Source organism: Patiria miniata, unplaced genomic scaffold (assembly GCF_015706575.1).
Source record: "Patiria miniata isolate m_02_andy unplaced genomic scaffold, ASM1570657v1 HiC_scaffold_27, whole genome shotgun sequence".
Taxonomy (NCBI): domain Eukaryota; kingdom Metazoa; phylum Echinodermata; class Asteroidea; order Valvatida; family Asterinidae; genus Patiria; species Patiria miniata.
This window is the reverse complement of record NW_024037066.1, coordinates 7,039,055-7,059,612: the sequence shown is the minus strand read 5'-3', so window position 1 is coordinate 7,059,612 and position 20,558 is coordinate 7,039,055. Positions and strand designations below refer to the sequence as shown.

At 41.4% G+C, this 20,558-nt stretch overlaps 1 protein-coding gene across 2 annotated transcripts in view; it reads left to right on the top strand.

Annotated features, from left to right (window-relative positions):
• Positions 1-20,243, top strand: part of LOC119734492 (nuclear receptor subfamily 6 group A member 1-like) — a 31,837-nt gene extending 11,594 nt beyond the window's left edge. The window contains exons 2-5 of one of the 2 annotated variants that reach the window (XM_038208024.1): positions 1,503-1,778; positions 2,331-2,386; positions 13,817-14,609; positions 15,203-20,243. In XM_038208024.1, the coding sequence (XP_038063952.1) occupies positions 1,503-1,778; positions 2,331-2,386; positions 13,817-14,609; positions 15,203-15,468 (1,391 nt within the window). In that variant the 3' untranslated portion in view covers positions 15,469-20,243. The remainder of the gene's footprint in view (positions 1-1,502; positions 1,779-2,330; positions 2,387-13,816; positions 14,610-15,202) is intronic. The other variant, XM_038208025.1, reaches the window with a different exon arrangement.
• The last annotated feature ends 315 nt before the right edge of the window (positions 20,244-20,558 follow it).

Sequence of the window (20,558 nt, the reverse complement as noted above, 5' to 3'; positions counted from 1 at the left end):
ATGCGGTTCGCTCTGTGTATAGCGATCATCAGTACATGAGTCATAAAAACAGACTCCTTTTTATGGGGGGGGGGGGAGGGGGAGACAAAACAAAACGTTTCGGGATGTTTTTCTCATTGGTGACAACGCTTTGAACATTGTCTACAAGTGTGCATACAACTAGGCCTATCACAATGTTATATTACATCAGAGCATGTGCAAAAATCAGCCCCCCAAAAAACCGCAAAATCTCTTTGTGAAAATTCTGAACTAGCAGTACATTTCCCGCACCGCTTCGCATGGATGATAACTTGAACTTGTAGCTGCCATTATATGATTTGCTTAAATATCCATGCAGTGAATAAAGTGATGCAGTGATCAATTCAGTCTTTTCAATTTCGTTTCTAGTCATGGTCTGTGTCGCCTATTGTTGACGTTTAAATGTTATGGTGTTGCATACAATTATGGCATTGCTCGCTGTCGTACTATGTGCGCCCCTTGTGATATGTGGTAATTTGAACGCTTGTATCAATAACAGAATACCTTCTGGCTGCCAAGTTAGTTGGTACGCAAATATTTTGCTTCGTTTTTTTTTTAAGATACATGTAGTTCGTGTCTTAGTGGATCAGAAATCGCCTCCGTGTCGTGCTTGTATTCAATGATTTGCCCAGTGTGGAATCCTCTCGGCCTACTGATTTTCCATAAGCCATTCCCTCCATTGCTGTGTGGTTTTCCGTCTTAACTTACCCGCCATTACCGATGGGCAAGTTAGAACTTCAAGTTCGAGTGAAATCCCTAAACCAATCGGGATCACTCGCTTTGCGAGACTGGTGGAGCGTTGAAGCCTTCCGCCATGAGGCATTTGAGGCATCATCCATATAGTACACTGTTTGGAGGACAGAATGCGTGACGCTAAATTTCTTCCAAAAAGCTGCCTGGTCGTGGCTATTGCTGCAGCTATCAACTGAAATGATTGGAAATAAGACCACAGCAAAGGTTGAGGACCGTAAAGAGTGTACATGGAGCCATTTTGTATCGCACCCCCAAATGGAGAATTGTGCAGGATCTAGGCTATATGGCAAAATGTGTGGCTCCACCGTGTCAAGGTCTTGGGCCGGACCTTGTGTTGTTTATGCTCAGTCATGCATGAATTTAAAGGCCTATATTATACTTGAAATCATCCGCACTGCTCCAGGATTTCACTGGCTCTGCCTCAACATATTGACAGTAATTGCTGAAGGATTTTGCAGGATTGAGGCAGTGGTCACCCCTCCAAGGACAACATTCAAGAAATAAAGGAGGATTTTGGAAGATTGAGGCTGTTTGCTATTTTTACATGGAGGCAATTGGAGGATTTTTCAGGACTGAGGTTACATCCTAGCAAAAATACCTATGGGGAGTTAGGGTTAGAAGAGAACAAACTCTCCATCGGACGTTGATCATGATCTTGTTCCTCGCTTTATTGAAATAACTCTCTGAAAAATTACCCGACTGATCCTTATTTTTTGTTCACTTTGTATCAGCAGGACCCAACGGCTATGAGTACTCTCCCCGGACCCCCTTCGCCTCCCCCACGGAGGAGATGAAGACTTGCCTCATCTGCGGCGACCGTGCCACGGGTCTCCACTACGGCATCGTGTCCTGCGAGGGCTGCAAGGGTTTCTTCAAGCGCAGCGTGTGCAACCGGCGAGTCTACCGGTGTTTGCGGGAAAAGAACTGCATGATGTCTCGCCAGAAGCGCAACAGGTGTCAGTACTGCCGGCTGCTCAAGTGTCTGCAGGTCGGCATGAACAGGAAAGGTGAGCAAATTTGTGGACTACTTACTGTTGGATCGGAACCGTACATGCTCTGGAGTGCATACCTATATGTTCCCCAATACATATATGTTCCCAACCTTAACCCTAACCCTAAGGATTTTGGGGAATATCGGTATTGGGGAACATCGGGTAGACCCCCATGCGGGTATACATGTTGTTGTTGTTTTTTTTTTTTTTTTTATCGAAACAGCCTTTGTCTTTGTGTCTGGCGATTGTTGTACATGTATTACCTGATACAGTCATGAAAAAAATGAGGCTGGCATTTATCAACGTAGTGGTTTATATGTACGTGAAGAATGGATAGTAGACTTTCATGTAGAAAAAAAACTCCCGCCGACGTGATTATCGCTACCCGCTGAGTTTTCAAATCGGGGGTGTTGTAATTAACGTTGTGCATTGAAAAAACACAAAAAAAACTCCGTGAGTATTTTCCCAACGCTCCCATCGTTCAGGATATCCGACCATTTTTATGAAAGAAGGATACATTTTATTTTTATCATAGATTCCTTTTCTTTTTCTTTTTTAATTCTGCAGCCATTCGGGAAGACGGCATGCCAGGCGGTCGGAATAAAAGCATCGGCCCTGTCAAGGTAAGTTCCTCTCTGCTTCTCAATGAATGATTATCTTAACGATTGTCGAGAGCGCCACCAAACTTGTTTTTACGTTGAATATTTATGGCACTATTGCTTTCTTGTGGGCAAATGAGGGCGTCCTATACGATTACCATCATTTGTCGAGCGTGCATATTGCGTTCAATTCACTAAAGAAAATGGAATCCGTGCAAATACAGCTCAGAGTGCTAATTTTAGCCGCTTTGACGATGAGGGCGCTGTTCCGCGCCGCCGTTACGAGCAGCAACTCCGTACCGCGTGCTGTGCATAGAATGCTGAAGGACGTCACCTAATTTTTGAATGAATAGCTTCGGATCAGGGACGAGTTTTATGGTATTTATTGTCACGTTTGTGTAAATATAAAGCCAGGTATTTGTTGGCGATCAAGGTAAAATCCTTGCGCTGATTATTCTTTATTATCCAAACTATAACCGGCCCGATTTCTAATTGGCCTAGATTTATTTATTATTATCCTAGAGGAAGTTATTTGAACAAGAGTCGGACTTAACGAGTTTGAGTTTTTGTGTGTGTTTAACTCTGTGTCTTTCGCTGAATTAATGCATCCTTTCGTCAGTCTTCCGTTGCTTTTGATGATGTTGAAATTGTTTGTTTCTGTTTGCTTAACACTGTCATCGTTTAACAGGGCAGGAAAGGTCACCTTCCAATAATATGAGATTAAATAGGAGCCTAAATCAACGAGCGTCCGTTCAGATTATGTTGATTCATCATGGGAGATTATTATTTTTTGCACACGATCCTGACTCTGTCCTCTTCAGGTGCTAATAACGTGTAATTGAGCTATTCCCGATGAACCTATATAGGTGCCACGTGTAATTAGTTTGGTCAGTAAGATGTCTGCGTGAGTTTGCTACATTTCAGGTCGGGTTGGTAATTAGTCATGGTAGCCGATAATCCAAAATCCTCGACCGCATTCCCTAAGGGAGGATTAGGGTAGCGACAGGTTCACTGGCCCAGTGAAGGACTTGGGCTTTGGAAAATACGAGAAAAGCAAAGTAACTAGTCACACTATTGGCAGAATATGAACATTGGGGGCGGTATCACTGTACGCCTGTTTATAGTATTGGAGGATTGAGAATAACTTGGTTGTCTTCTGGAGCCGATTCGGCCAATCAGATTGGAGTATATCCCCGCTTCCTTGACATGAAACAACACTAAAAAAAATTGCATTTTAGCACTTTCTGTACCCTTTCTTGCTATCAGTTTGTAAAAATGTTTAAATAATAAACATGTTTTAGAGTAAGGATTGCTAGTGTTTAGCAAGTGAACATTAAAATAGGATTAATTGAACACGGATACAAGTTAGCTTCTAAACGAATAAACATGTTTTAGTGACAACAAGATTGTGTTTAAATGCTTAATACAGTTGAAATTGAACTGATAACAATTTTATTTCTATTAATCCTGATGGTACGCCAGCCCATCGTTGTTGTCGGGGGTGGGGGGGGGGGGGGGGGGGGGGTGGGGGGAGGGGGTTCTTCCCGTCACGTCCTTTCATCGATGCGGAACACGACCCGTTGATAGTGATACAATGTTCACACTAGAAGCAGGGACATCCTCACACAATAAGCAAGCGGAATTCTAACCGTTCGGCGGCGGGGCGTTTGACGCGGAACGTGCGCTCACGCCCCGTTGCGATTCGCCTCATCTATTTCGTCCTTCGGTGCCTGGTTTTTCATCAGCGCCCGGGGATGAATGACTGGTGAAAGTAATACAGAAATTTTCAGATTATGAAATGCCACTCAAAATTAGTCATTTTCTAAAGGAGGTGGGGTACATGCATGAACGTAGTGGGGACCGGCCTTCGCCTAGGTTCAATTTTTACCAACTTACCAATTCGTCGTTAGATAATAAATAAGAAAGGCTGTTTGGGGGACAAAATGCCCCCCCCCAAAAAAAAATGTAAAAATGTTATTAAGAGTCCCCGTAGGCCTACATTCTTATTTTTTTTCTCCTATGAAGCGGAGTTGTGAATTAGGCTAACTCCTGATTGTCCGTGTATTTCACATTGGTTAATATGAGAACAATAACTTACCCCTGTTCCTTTGTCATGAATTTAAGCCGAGTTGTGTATTTGTATTAGGAGGCCAAGAAATTGTGAGGTTTCATTAAGGCCATAGGTCTTTATTCATGAATCGGCCGTAATAAATTGAAAGCGAGGTAAACTCTTCATTTGTGGAACTTGCGAGTAGAAATGAAAGCAATGAAATAAAATTTCATTACAAATTTATACCACTACCATATCTTCAAAAAATTGTGTCATCCATCACTGAATATCAAGTGATATTGTGAAAGAGCTAGCTTGTCCGCAGGGTGACCGTAAGGTCGTGTCCAAATTCTGCTAAATGCACTTCAAAAATCTATCAGATTTATCAACAATCTGCCAAATTCTCCAGAATTACTCGAAATACACTTAAAAAACGTAAAATCACATGCAGATGTTGTAGTATTGCCTTAATAAAGGTTCAAATAACATGAGAAACTATCTATAGTCACATAAAGATGTTGTGAAATTGCGTAAATTAATTTCAAACAAAACGCGGTTGCGTCACGACAAAATCCGTTTCGCAGTGAACCTCAGCACCTAGACCAGCCAACCTGTCCCATTATGCAAGGGTTTGATAGAAAATATAAAAGGTGTTTTTTTTTAACAAAATGTACCATTTTTTTTTCAAATTTGCTGTTTTTCTGTCAAATAACCAATTTCTACAGAATTCTGCCAGAAATCTGCCAAAAAATCCCATTCTGTCAAATTTTCTGTCAAACCCGTTTTTAAAAATAAATCTGTCAAAGTTAGCCGAAAATCGGCTAAAACGGTCACCATGCTTGTCCGCAACACGCGTGCCCAGCCCTTCCTTTTTCTCCTGTCACGTGCAATCCTGATTCTGGAACACAGCTATAGTGTCAAGCTGGGGGGGGGGGGGGGGAGCACAGCCAGGCACTAAAAGCAACAACTTGTAATCGAATAAGTGACATTTTTGTTGGAGGACGAAGACCGCCAAAGCTTTTATCTTTGCGTGTCCTACTTACGAGATCCGCCGCATCTTGCTCAACGCGGAGATGCGCGGGTGCGATCTCAGTCAGAGCGCACAGACGTCTTCGAATGTATCTAAGATGGATTTTATTGGTATTGAAAACTGTAAGTTTGAGGCCAATATCTTGGTCAATATTTCGTGTTAATCAAAATACCTTGACCATTCTGTCTACTGTCTGCCCGTTGTCGGGTAGGTTATATTTTCTTTCATTTAAATATTAAATGAGGGTTTGTAATATTCGAAGAGCCTAGTTTACAAAACTGGCTGTTCAAAGACGATCACCCCTCAAAAATGGTCACGAAGCCATCTCCATTTTGAAAAAAAAATCCCTTATTCCATTGTAAACTATACAGCGGCTTTCAGATCCAAATTCCAATATAAAATATTTCTCAAAAATACAAGCTCAAAGTCCAGTACAGATTGGAAACCCAACTTCTTCTTTTTTTACTCATCCTGACGTGATGGGCCAACTGTATATTATATCCTCCGTTGAAGTTGACGGATTGCAGTTCTAGTCACCGGGCCGGCCGGCTGCAACTATGCAGGCGGGCCGCAGACACGTTTTACCCCGCCTAGGGTTCAACAAGTCAAGGGGATGGCCCTGGGTTCACCGGCCAACAAAACAAGTTGCCCAGCCCGTTACGTAACCAGCGCGTCTCGGCTTGACCATGCCGTGATTATGATCTGCACGCCCGGCATGACTGCTCGCCTGTGCCCGCCTGTCATGCCTTGTATAACTCACCAAGGACGGGGCTCGTGGAAAAATATATATAATGAAACAAAAAACAACAGGCTGTGTAATCAGCGGAAAACGAGTCATCCGAACAGTTGAATAAATTTATGATGTTTCGTTTTCATCTCTGTCTGGCAAAGAAAAAGACAAGGTTTATCGGTTGTTCACCTGTGTATTTCAGGGTTGTTGTTGAGGAGAGATGTCACAAACAAACAAACAAACAAATATTAATAATTGAAATAAATTGATAACTGAAACAAATGTATCTTAATCGGAGAAGACAATATTATTCATGCAATTGGACTGACGTAGAACTGTGCTTTTTTGAATGCGAACAAACGGACAGTTGACTCGGCAAAAAAAATGGTGCACATCGCGAAAAGATCATTTTAATCGACAAGGAAATTAGACGTTTCATCGTATTATGCAATCCTCTGCAAGAATTAGCCAGTCAACTTGCCAATTGACTTTTTGTATCCTGCCCTTTGACCTCCCCTTCCCATTTTCGTCTAAAAGTATAGGTAAAGTATGTGGAAGATGACTAGTGCCCCCCCCCCCCCGCGAGAAATCCCCCCATCGTAAAAGCCATTCCTTTTTTCTTTTTTCTTCTTTTTTTCTTTGCATTTTTGTTTAATGCGGTGTGCCCCCTAGTTGGTACTACCCCCCCCCCCCCCCCCCCCTGCCCGGAGCTGGCGACGGCGCTGGGTCCGGTCCGTTCGAGTCTAAATCGCTAGTCGTTTTCATAATATAACTATAAAACACCGCGGTGTAAAATCAGGACCCTGCAGTGTCTGTATTGAACCTCAAGTGTTAGAAAAATCCCACACCGTGTAAACTCTACACTGTGGCTGTTGCAGTGTTCAAAGGTGGTTTTCTTTTTGTTTTTCAACTTGAGTTGGACGTCCCCGATGTCGGGTTCGTGCCCGAGTCTGAATCTTACAGCTCTTGTCACTGAAAAACTGGATGGTGTTTGGCGATTGGCGAAGATTTCTGATTGCAATCGAGGTTGATGTGTGAGATAACAGGGGTTGTTCCCCCCCCCCCCCTCTCTGCCTCCCCCTTCCACCTGCCTCAACCAAGTTGAGATAATGAAGAGACCAAAAAAACTTCTCTCTCTCCAGTTTTGTGCGCTCGGTTTTTTTTTTTTCTCCTGACTTCTCATCACGGAGGATTAAACTCCCCAATTCCTCCATGAATAAAAGATATATTTTTTTCGCAATGATGCGCCGTGATTGAATTAAACAACCTTGGCCCGCTCAAACGAGAATAAAAAGAGGTTTAAAAGAAGGAGTGGTGATTTCATCTGGTTATCATGTAAACCATCATGTCACCTTGATGAGTTTCTGATGTACGAAGAAAAAAACTGTCAGAAAAAAAATAACAGTTTCAATGCGCGCTACTGCATCGGTCTGTCAAGATACAAAGACAATGATTCGCCCATGATTGGCCTCGACAAAATGGAGTAATCTTCATCTTCTCGCTTCAGGAAAGCTCATCATGCGCCGTCGTTTCTTCCGAGTCTCCCCCTCAATATACCCCACTCTTTCATGCCGTACCCTTGAGAGAAACATCCTAAGAGTTAATGGTGTTTTCTCCTTCTTACTCGTGGGTTTTGACAAATGAAGGCTCGTTTTCTTTCTCTTTTCTCCCTCTTTTGTCCGAGTCCAAACAATTCATCGTAAGATGAAATAACACCGGAAATTCGGGCTTACAGGCTCATTTTGATGATATGTGATTGAATTTTGATTTTCTGTGAATCATGACGGCCGTGGAGGCAATTCGTGTTTGTTGGCTTGATTAGTTTCCAGTATATTATCTTGCGGCGACTTAGGGGTTGCCTGCGAACGAAACATTTCCACAATCTTTATAAATGTGTTACCAAAATACTTAAGATAACTTGTAATATGATTGATGGTGTTCCATTCATTTGTTAAAAATTAATAGATAATTATTCAGGTGATAAAGTATTTAGTTTTTTTCTGTAGCCGATTTAAATTTTGATGAACGGTTATAATTATTTGGTTTATATTGTTTTGTTACTTAGTACTTAAGGCAAAAAGGGTTACATGAAAGTTACAACAATATTGCAGGGCACCGATTTACCTCTTGTTCTCTTCTTCGTCCTCACCTTCATTTTTTGGGTGGGGGGGGGGCGGTTTGGCGGTCTTTTGAGTTATTATTTCAAGGTTTAGTGACCTCCTCGTACACAGGCCTAAGTACTTTTTTATCCGAACTTTTTTTGCAGATTCAAATATTATGTTGTATCTGTTTCACGATTGACCTCTGCCGTCCGCCTTAGCTTGTCTGTGGCATCAAAGTTGCGTTCCCCGTTCTCTTAAACAAGATGAAGTTGTTTTGTGCTATAAATACATTTTTCAACTTGTATGTTTTTGCCAAACTGAACGCCCCCTTTTTTGGCGTCGGCAACCAGCCTACCACACGAGAACGGAATTATTTTCTGGCAACCAATAATTCAAAATTCTAAAGCAGTAATTCAGTAACCAAATATTGGCCGATTCCAAAGTAAAAAACTTTGGAAAAGGTATTTATTTTTCGGGATAAAACTCAAAAATAGTACCGAGAATATCTTCAAACTCGGCGAAGAGAGGACCAAAGCTACATTTTTTTGTTGGTATTTTTAAATTTAACTTTTAAGATCATGTTCAATTTTCAACATGATCCCTTATCAGTAGGGGTCCAGCTTGTCCGTCGCTGGAAAGAAGGCGCCCTCTTGGGACGGACGTTTGAATTGTTGGGGTTTATTTTCTTCTCCCTCCGGCTTCCGGCTCCGCCCCTTTATTTTTCTCTCGGTTTCCGTTCCCAGGCTCGCTAGATTAGACTGGCAAACCGGATTAACAATTTTGCGCACGACGTTATTACGAGTTTCCGTGTTAAAAAGTAATGATATTCTGTAAGACGCTGTTAGCGAGTTTAAGAAGGCATGATGTCCGGCTTCTGGGCCAAGGGTTTTTCTTCTGCATTGAAGTGCCTTTCAATTCTATTGAACTTGGTTCCTATTGTAGACATATTTTTTCTCTTGGTGGACAGAACAACTCACACACCATGAGTGTATTTAACAAGAATCTGAACAAATATTTTCCATGTGAACGTAAACTGAATGAATTGCTGCGCATGGTGACCGCTTTAGCCGATTTGCGGCTAACTTTGACAGCTGGATCTGCTCCTGGTATTTAAAAATGAGATTTCTTCAATTTTTCTTGTAATTTTCTAGCTGCATTGTTATTATTATTGCACTTTTGTAACGTTTATCATATTTGGTTGTCCTTTTTCTCTACTTGCTTGTTTGTACTTATTTTTGTTTTTGTTCTCTCTAAACGTTCGTCTACTTTGTGAGTTGTTATGTATGACTGTGTACAGGCATGTTATATTGTTATAAGCTTCGGCTTTTGTTAACATGCCTCCATCAGTATATTTTTTCTTTATTTTGTATTTTAATCAAATGTTGTGAAGAGATGGAAGTAAATGTTCTTGAAATGCATGTGAAGTGTTAACCACGTGTATATAATGCTGGCAACAAAGCTGATGTCGATTTTCGAATTCCGTTTACCATCTGCACGATTTGTGATTACATTCTATTTCATCATCTTTTTTAAAGATTCGTTTTCCTTATGCCTGTCCGAAATAATCCAGTTTCTTTGACAAAGACGCACATTATAATGATCTAGGGAAAGCAGTCAGTACGGAAATCAATGATTTGTGTTGCATCTAGGGGCGTAATTCTGGGGATGGGGATGATGTGGTATCCCCCGTCGAACTTTTTGACTGGTAGGGCACAAGATACCCCCACACCCAAGATTGTTTCGCTGACCAAAAAATGCCGGAGGGACTCAACGTTTCGAAAAGTATGCTATGCCCGTCGTCAGTAGAATGACATAGCATACTGTTCGAAACGTTGAGTCCCTCCGGTTCTTTTCAGAACCACACATACTCACAAAAGAGATTTATTTACATGGTGCTACCGCAAACTTATCTTGTCGAAGTAAAAGTGGTTTTGAAATTTGACAATGGTTCTTCATACTCCAGGCAAAACTTCTACCAGGTCCAATTTCATCCACTTTTTTTCAGAAATACAATGTTCAGCTCACAGCTGGGACTCCAAAATGCGCGAGCCGCACATCTCTTTATTTAGAAAGATATTGGGGGCATGCAAATCGTGATTAGGTCTGTGCAGGCGATTTGGGGAAACCTCTTGCCTGACCTGCAACCATATTGACGGCATTACTCCTCCTCCGTCAATCACGATCCTGGGGATCTGGTGATTTCATCTACTCGTAACACGGTTCAAGGCTCAGCCAGCCCGCATAGCGAGGCTTGTCCGCGGGCACGCGCGCGCGCTCTGCCGGTCGGACCTGATCACGTTCACGGTGTGTGTCTTGCGTAGGCATGCATGGTGGGAGGAAGCCCTACAATCAAAGGCATATTGGTTCATTTGATTTTCATGCATTTTTGCGTTTCCAGTAATAACACCACTGAGAATCCATAGCAGAATGTTCAAAACCTAACATGTTGAAGTTTCAGCTTAGTGGATATTTTCAAAAATCAGTCAATTGACACCGTTGGAAATCACCTTCATTTCTTGATTGATTTTGTTCTATAAAGCGATAGCAAGCTATAGACGGAATAATTTCACAGGGTGTTTAATCCAAGCAAGCTTTTTGATAATAGTTCAGTTACTTTTGAGAATGCAAGTGATCCTCCATTTCGTTCGTTTGAGCAAGGAAACAGAAGGCTCAACTCCAAATGTCAACTTGGCCTACCACACCCAGCCTCAAACAGAATAAAGATAGAAAAAGAAACTCCTGCAAACGTCTTACTAACTGGAGTGACCTTAATCAAATGAATCGTAAAAGTACGGAGGCTGGAGGGCCCAATGATTTGATCACAGCCAAATCATTTTTGGAATTCTTAGAACAATAAAAGCGACTGTGGAAATATCGTGTAGTCTTGAATTGGTATCAGCAGTCTGTCCGAAAAAGAGCAAAACTGCCAACTTTGGAAAGAAATGTAGACAGGTCACACGACCTTGCAAACTTGTGAAATATCGTGTAGTCTTGGTATCAGCAGTCTGTCCGAAAAAGAGCAAACTGTCAACTTAGAAAGAAAATAAATGTAGACAGGTCGCACGATCTTGCAAACTTGTGAAGCTTTCCGAGATGATGTAGGCCTACTTGTACTTTTGCTTTGCCTCTTCGGTTCTTCCTTCGGAGGATTTTTGTAACTTAACTGCAGACATTGTTTCGGCATCAGGACGTAAACGCACTATTACGTTCACACCCCCTTACATAGGCATATAAGTGGGGTACTTCCTTTGTTCTCGTGTACTAAAATTTTGCAATGTCGCACACTAATTTCAAAATGCTCTTATTTTAACCAGAATTAATTTCCTGGTCTGAAATTCGGACTTAATATCCCTTTTCTAAAACTCTTCCATTTGTGACAAATCAACCCACCTTGGAAATTCCTAGTTTTTGAGTAAATAAAAAATAAATTTCGTGAAAACCTTGTGGGGTACCAAAACGGTATACCCCGCAAGTCGGTGGGCATTCCTTGTGGGGTACCTCCCATTGTTCCGGTACCCCATAAGGCAGTGTTTATGCGTTCACACAATACACGTACAATCGGAGTCGTTCCACCATGTCACAGTTTTCACGCAAAGTGTGTAGCACGTTTTATGCAATATTTAGTTGACTTTGGCTAGAAAATGCCAGAGGCACGTCTGTGCGCAGCACGTTCGACCTTCTCCTTTCTTGAAACCGTCCAGACGAGGTCACTTCTTAGATTGAGCCTCATCAGCAGTGATTTCAATTTGGAATTCAGGAGGAAACAGACGCAATTCCCTGTCTCATTAAAACATTTCAGGATGCGGAGGTTATTACCGAAGTTATAGATTTCCTTATAGGGGCTTCTGTCCAATTAGGGTGGCTACGAATAATTAATAGCCAAATTTTGTTTTGTTCATTGTACAAAAGTACGCGTTAAGGATTAAAGTCTGCTCCCGTCAATGGCGCCATCAACGTTGATATCGAATAGAATGCGATACCGCACAGCTAATTTTTCTAACGGGCCGGGGGCACATGGCCGGCTCAACATTTTAAGATGCACTTTTAGCTCAATACCTCGTTTTTAAAACATACAAGGGTCATAAGTTACTGCACTGAATTATTTTTTTTTCCCGTCTGTATTGCTGATTTCCGGCAGGGGGTACCTGGAAAATTGCGCCGACGTGATTGGTTGAAACTTCGAAGACAAAAAGGCACCTTTCACATGCTCTGCAGGCTCCAGGCCCCAGGGGGCAGACGATGAGCAGTGCTTTGATGCGTGTTACGTAACGCACATCCGCCATGTTGATTGGTCAGCGGAAACCAACATGGCGCGCTTATTATCGCGCTGGGTCAACGGCGCGCGCTGATTGGTCCGCGCCGGCGCGCGCGCGTCTCCGGGGAATATTTCACTGTGACTTGTCTTGTCCTATTTCTCGTCAAAACCTTGAAACGATTAACCCCCGAGAAGTTTTCCCCGGAAAAGAATCTAATCCTCGGGGAGTTCCGAGTCCGCCTGACCGGGCTTGAGCCATTTTCTCCCCCAACTAATACTTCTCCGTCTCTGGTCAGCTGTTCCCGCCTTTTTTACACTCGCGTCGGGAAAACGGCTGTGTTATTTTGTCCACTGAGGATTATTGAATCAGGTTTTGGCGGGCTTTCTTTTGAGGCTGATTTGTCACAGTGCTTATTTTTCCCGCCCTTTTCTCCCTCTTATTGAATTGTCGCTGGTCGCTTTCCCGGGTCCACCTGTTCAAATTATCTCACAGCTGGAACATGAACAGAAAAACAGAGGTTGAATATACGCAAGGGCGCAAAACTGTTCTTTTATTTCAAACCTGGAAAACGTGAAGATTTTTAGATCATTCACATATTTTTTTTCAGTTAGTAATACATTTCTGTTTACCAAAAACATTGTATTGTTTATTTTCATTTATGACATTTCATTACAGATTTCTATTTTGTTTGTATGTCCACATTGTTTTCAGAGGTTTTTCTTATCCACAGTAACAAATTAATATGCCCTTTTTCTAAAATATGGGTTTACCTTTTATTTTCAATTTTTGCGTATTTAAACGCATCCTCGTAAATGTATGACATTAATACCTGTTCTATTTTTGCTCTGCCGTCCTAGAAGACGTTCACCTTTAAAAGGAAAAGGACAGACTGTGCTAACTTTGAATGGTGCACATTTAGATTCATTGTGTCTGCTTTACTGAACACACGAGAGTGCTCTTAATGCATTGAGGCAGCCTTTGCCCTTCCCTTACTCTTCAAGAAGGGCCAGGAATTATTTGGATACAAAGAAAGAACGATACAACCATCGGGATGACGCGTTTCACCAAATTGTTGCTACATACTGAATATCGATATTAATGCAGTCTGATTGATACTGGTTGTTTGTTGGTTAGTTTTCCTTCTTTCACTGTATGTCAGTCTTTCCTTTCTCTGTACCAATCGTCTGTCTTCAGTTCTCTTAATTTATCCTCTCCCAAGTTCCGGGATAAACTTTAAGCGAGTTACTCGGTCCATCTAAACCCTCATTTTGCCTCACACTTTGCAGTTGACGGATGAGGACATTGAGCGCATCATGACCGGTGAGGAGTACGAGAGGGAAGACATGCTAGCCGGCCGGACCCCGGGCGAGCAGACGGGAAGCCCCACCCGCAGTGACGGCATCTCGGACCAGTTCTCCCCTACCTCCATGGGCAGCAACACCAATTTTTCCCCGGAGGCGATAGAGCGGTTCACTTTCCCCGGGCCTTCCCCGTCAGGGGATGGTGGCGCCCAGCCGCCGCTGCCGAGGGATCCGTACAACGGCCGGCCACGCGAGGCGTACAAGCCTCGCAAGAACCGGCGCTCTAGCTCCCAGAGCTCCATCCAGCAGCTGCCACCCATGACCATGCTCCCGGAGATTGAGGTGCTGATCATCGCCGAGCCCGAGGAGCCCCTGACCTTACCCTTCCTCCTCCCCAGCGACAAACCGTCCAACTACTCGGAGATCTTCGAGCTCCTATGCATGTTGATGGACCGCTTGATCCATCATCAAGTCCAGTGGGTCAAGCGGCTTCCATTCGCCTGTAAGCTGACCGTCCAGGACATCACGGCTCTGATCAGCAGCACCTGGTGCGAGACCATCCTTCTGGCCGCGCTCCATAGCCAACCCCCGGCTGTCTTCGCCGACTTGGCCGTCCTACTCAACAACTACATCCCGAGTGAGGAAGAGCTGCGTCGATTCGGTCAGACCGGATTGGAAATCATCGACAAAGCTAGTGCGATGGTCAGCAAGTATCAGCTACTGCGAGTCAGCGTCCAGGAATATCTGTGCATCAAGGTTATCAACTTCCTGAACCCAGGTAAGGCACATTTCTGTCCTCTCGTTGAATCTTCGGAGTAAAGAGCAGAGCTAAGGTATTCTATATTGTTTTTATTGATGTTGAGGAACAGCATTGTATTATTTAAATGCTCTATGATGCATTTCCAAATGGAACAAGACTGATCATGCCTAGTCGAGCTAGACCCGAAAGTCTCAGCTGATGACATTATTAATACTCAGTGACTATGTTCGTCGGGGAGTCAGTCAGTCAGTTTAATAGTCAGTCGGGGGAGGGGGAGTCAGTCATCAGCCTGAAGTCAATCAATCAGTCAGTCAGTCTGAAGTCAATCAGTCAGCAATAGTCGGTCAGTCCGCCCGGGGAGTCAGTCAGCCTCTGAAGTCAATCAATCAGCACAGTCAGTCAGTCCTAATTAAATCAGTCAGTCAATCTGTCCATCCGTCAATATGCTTGGCTTTTTGGGTCCGGCAAACTAATAAGCCTACTGTATGTAAACATGGTTAAACAAGCGTTTGCAAACGACAAGTGAACAAACACCAAGTCAAATGTTTAATTATATTCCTTTTATCTAAAACCTACTGCTTCTTGGTTTTCTTTTACTCCAACATCAACAGATGCTGGCGACCTGGTTGATCCCGCGGTGGTGGAGGAGCTGAGCCAGCAGCACTACTATGTGCTTCACGACCACGTGCAGCTGAACAACAACTTGGCCAGCGACCGCTTTCGCGCCCTTCTCCTCTTGCTGCCTGACGTCAGGTTTTTGGCGCGAAAGATCCGCGATGTGTCCTTCGACAACGCGCCTCTGTTGTTCAAAGCCATCATGCACTCGTGCTGCCCGCAAGTCAAGCAGGTTAACCCTCTCTTCGTGTCTACGGCATAGGTGGTCAAGACCTGAGAGGGGCACGGCTTCTTCTCTGTTTTACCCCGTGCTGAATTTACCCCACACAACGCGCATGAGCACATTGTGTGGGATATGCGCATTTTGATAAAGGTCACTTCAGCACGGTGATAAACTGAGCTCAGATCATCAGTTTGACTTTTGTTCTCTTTTCTCTGCCAGATTTAAGTATTAATACATGTATCTCTTTTCAATTGTATATCTCAAACCTATTTTTTATGATGGTCTTTGTTTTTGTTTTTATTTTTGGAAGGATATTATGTTAACACACTAGTTGCTAACATGATCTTCAAGTTACATGACACGTTCAAGTACTTTATAAAATATTATTGCTAGGATTTTTTTTGTCACTAATACCGTTCCATATATGGCTTGTATTATGCCTTTAAATTATCCAGATTGATTAAGAGATATGGAATTTGGTTTTCAACAGGAAGTTCTTTTAAATGTATTCATGTGTTGAAACATTAATGTTGACATTTAGAAAAAGTTTTTACGGAAACAAATTAAAACGGTTCAAATAATTATGACTCCCGCGGGAGATTGTTTGAATCACTCTGCTTGAATATTTCATCATTTTTGTTTCTGTCGAATTTTTTTTTTAACATTTGTTTATATAAAGTCTCCAAAGCTTTGAGCGTTTTAATTTTAAGATGAGTTCAATTAAGTTTTACTAACCCCCAAAATATGTGCGCTGTGAGCGGAAATGTGTCGTTAAAACGATCGTCAAACGTCTTAACAGATATGTCTGAAGAGATGGTTGGAAAGTATTTGGATATTTGTCTTAAAAAAAAGCTGATTATAAAAGTGAAGACTTGTCGAAAGAAGGTTTCAAAACTGACGTTTCAATATGTCTTGTTAGAAAAAAAAACTTTCGTTTTGTTTGGGTCAGACGAAGCGAAAGTAGGACTTATTGTCAGTCTTATGACCTTAATTTGTTTGTATTAATTAACGATTGCTGCATATTTGTTAATGTTTGTTTTAGTATTTCAATATATATCTCTTCTTTGCTTGTATATGAAGTTGTGTATCAGAAACGTTCTATATATCCACCGGTAACGTTTGAAGCACGCTTTGTGTGCAATCTATAGTCAGTTAATTATTGAAAAGTTTGGTAGCCTATAACAGGGTCAAAGGTCGTGACTAGGGAGGTTTTCCAAACTCCGGCTTCGACTCTGGCTCCAGAATAAAACATTGAAAGTATAAGCCAAATATAAGCATTTCAAACTTTGTCCTGTTGCGTTATGCAATTATATGTTCTTGAAGCATCACATTGAGCCAGAGTTCCCCAGGTTAGGGGCCTGATTTCTCCTGAAACGCTGAACCTGGAAGGAGGCCGAGGTTTGGAAAAATGTCAATACAAACTGCCAGCAGTGCCATGTGCGGCAGTTGGTAATCAAAATAATAATCAGTGAAAACGACATTATTTAAAGTTTAATGTTATTTTTGTCAACAAAATGTTTTGTACATATACCACATTGCAGTATGGAATAGTTACTTAGGGCGAAATAGAGTGGCGTGTTAAAAAGGGAATATGTTGTTTTCGGTCAGGTTTTTAAAGGTATATAGTATCATTTGCTTTGGGTGTTTTTTTTTCGTATAAACCAACAAATCGCTCACAATCTTAAGTAGGCAGCACAACAACTAACCTGTTGAACTTTTAGCTCAGTAGATATTCATTTTGAGAAAACGGAGAAATTGTTTACACATTTTGGGTGTCTCGTAATTGGATTCCGTTGCTAACGTATACGTACATAAGTGCGCCGTTGGCACCCATTTTAAAACCAATGTTTTCTGCCCAACATACCATTTCAGGTGGAATAGTATTTAATACGAGTCATGTCTTCTCTTTGATCCACATTTTCTGTTTTTAAATCGTTAGGTATAATTGTTCGGGTAATTGGAAATGTTCCTGTATAAACGTGGCTTCAAAGTTCGCTTCTTTGAAATTCCAATTTCCCTGTTGGCAATTTTTAATGAGAATGTTAACTAATAATGAGAACACGTATTTTCGTTTCGGTTTCTTTGTTTATGTGAGCTGATGGGTACTCGCCTTCGGCAAACATTGAAAGTGGAAATTAATGGCGAATGTTTTCCCTCTAAACTTAGTCTGGACAAACAATCCTTTAAACAGAAAACCAATGTAGTATATGTTGAAAATGAAGGTCACAGAAGTTTAATTATATAAATTATTATTTAGAATTAATGAGTTCATTTTTATGATTGATTAGAATACACATTGATATTCCATCGTTATTTCAATAGTTGCTGGTATTTGGTCTGATACACCCTCAGAGATAATTCATTCGGATGTTGTTTTGAGTGCTGATGAAGTATCCTTGTTGAAATAGTCTCACAGTCCGAATACGTCTTTTGATGTCTGCAAATTCCATTCTGATAGATAATGCATTTCGTTTTGAATGTTTGTTTTAATTTTCAACGTGGAGTATTTTTTGGTCTGTAAAAAATAGATCAACACATTTTGATTCGGTGTAAAAGTACCTTGCACTGTACAAGGTTTTTTTAATCATTAGTATGTAGATCTAATAGATTTGATTGGTGCGATTAGGGATTTATATTTTTTCTCGCTCTGAGTGTTCCTGAATACCAAAGTCATATAAACACATTATAAAAAAGGTGTGTGTATCGTTGCAGCTGATGATGACAGAATAATGCAATTTTTGGGTGCAGTATTTTTAAGTTTTGACATTTTGTTCCCTCCATGCAATATGACCTCAGTGTGCAGCCGCCATCTTAGCTTTTTACTCTTGCACTAGACACGATGCAGGGCACTGTTGGACACCAATGTGGTTTTAAGTTAATTCAACATTATAGACTGGTGCTCGCGGGCTATTGATTGATATACCACAAGTATAGGCAATGTGGTCGGGGACATGATCAAGATGGCTACTTTCAGTAGCGTGAACTGGTATGGCTATAAACCGTTGCCAGTGTTGATTTTATCAACGCAAAAAACACGAGAAAAATCTGGAAATAAAAATGCATATACATTGTATTTTGTGTATTACCATTTTGCCCAGCAGTCGTTGCTGTATTGAACAATAAGGCCGATTATGATCTACCAGCAACTCCAAACACGTGACACTAATCCATACATCGTCTTTGCATTTTTACGATTGTCATTTTTTGTTCACGCTGTGTGGTGATTATAAGCTTTTACGTTGTACAAAAGGTACTAGCCACAATGTTAATTATTTTAAAATAATTAGTTGGTTTTAACGGCAAAGATAAAGTACATATTAAGTCGCCACAGGATTAATTACCTCTTGACTTAGGTTTATTGCATGGCAGTCTAAAAACACGCGAATCCATATTTATTTGTTGGCCTTTGACTGCTCAAAGAAAGTGTCGTATGAAATGTTGACGCCAAAACATTCATAGACTTCCCGCCATACTGCTCTTGTTCAGTGAACTTGACACATAAGCAAGACGGGTCGAGTCCGTTTTTCGTGGAGTTAAAATTTCCTAATACACCGTCTTAAGTTGCGTACAAAGCTTAACAAAAGAATACTTCAAATGCAGCTGTTTGTAGCGTTCAGGTGATACCAAAGATGGCGACAAACCAAGGGCAAAATCAAAATGGCGGTTTTGCTGCGTTCGCATGCGTGTACAATAACAAGCTTCATATCCATACACCAAATAACTCCATATTATTATAATTATTATTTTTGTATACATGGGCAATAACTTGGCAGCTGATGACAACTATATTTCGCTCCAAAGTTGCATGCAAAAAGTTTGAATATAGGGTTGGGATTCTATTAAAGTGTAGTTTTTATTAGGTCGTGCATGGGTAGTTTTGTAGTTTACACATTGTAAAGGTTTGTACTAAAACAAAATCAGGGAGAATTTAGCTTCTGTATTTGCAACAATCTACCTCTTTCAGTTATATTTTGTTGTTTGGGTCTGCCGTATCTCACGTGACCACCCTTTTTCTTGAACGGGTTTCTCACTTTTAACAGCACGGGTTGTACAGAAAGTGTGTGTAAACAGTATGTTGTCCGATGGTCGCTTCGTCCTTCGAACAACATTGTGCAAAATAATGTGTTCTCTTATTTTGATGTTTGGCTGAGACACGCCGGTATTCTTATTTTCTGTTTGAGTCACAGTGTTAAGAATGTTTCGAAGGTGACACTCGCGGCTAATTAGACATGTGTTCTGAAGGACGTCATTTTGTTGTTCGGATCTCTTTTGTGGCTGATCCAAATTAACCAGAAAAAAAAAGAAGGCCGGGAACATTTGAGATCGATCCGTCTGGAATGATGACCCTAATTAAAAAATCAGAAATTGTACTACTTACGACTGATTGTTTATAAACTAAAGGGTTTCTTGCTTCCCGTGGATCCGAACTGAACCCTTATTTTGTACAATGGGACCACCATTTCCGTTCAAGGGAGTTTTTTGTGTGTACATATTGTAAAATTTGAAGTAAACAGTTGACATTAATATACTGAAGGGAAAACATTAGTTGACTAACCACGGACATTGTTTAATGTATGAACGAGCATTTACGTTTTCCATATAAAGGCATATAAACTTTTACGAAAAACTCGTTCAATGTTCTTCGAATCAAAGATGCTAAAAATGTTCTTAAACGTTTTCCAAAGAATGTCCTGTACAATGATAAGTATGGTTTCCATCTGTGAGAGTTTTAATCTACACCGTGTGACAGTATGCATGTATTAAATTTTAACAACTATTAAACGATAACATTTGGGGAAGTGAAAAAGAAAATAGTCCTGTTGGCCACTTCGTGTTGTGTCTTTATTGTGTGAGGCTCGGTTTGTTGTTTGTTTCTAGAGTCTGCCGAGTAAACAATTCTCGGAACAATAGTTTGAAAGATGGTACAACATTTCCAAAAGGCAAAATTTGTTTTCAGTAACCATTTCCCAAACAGTTCTGATATGAACGAGGAATATGAAAACGAAGTCCCAAAACCCTTACAATGCCCCCCCCCCCCCCCCCCCCCATTTGATATTAGGGAGGCCAAGTGTCCTGTGAAACAAAACGTGTCGACATTTCAGCACGGATGTTTCCAAAATGCTGGTGAC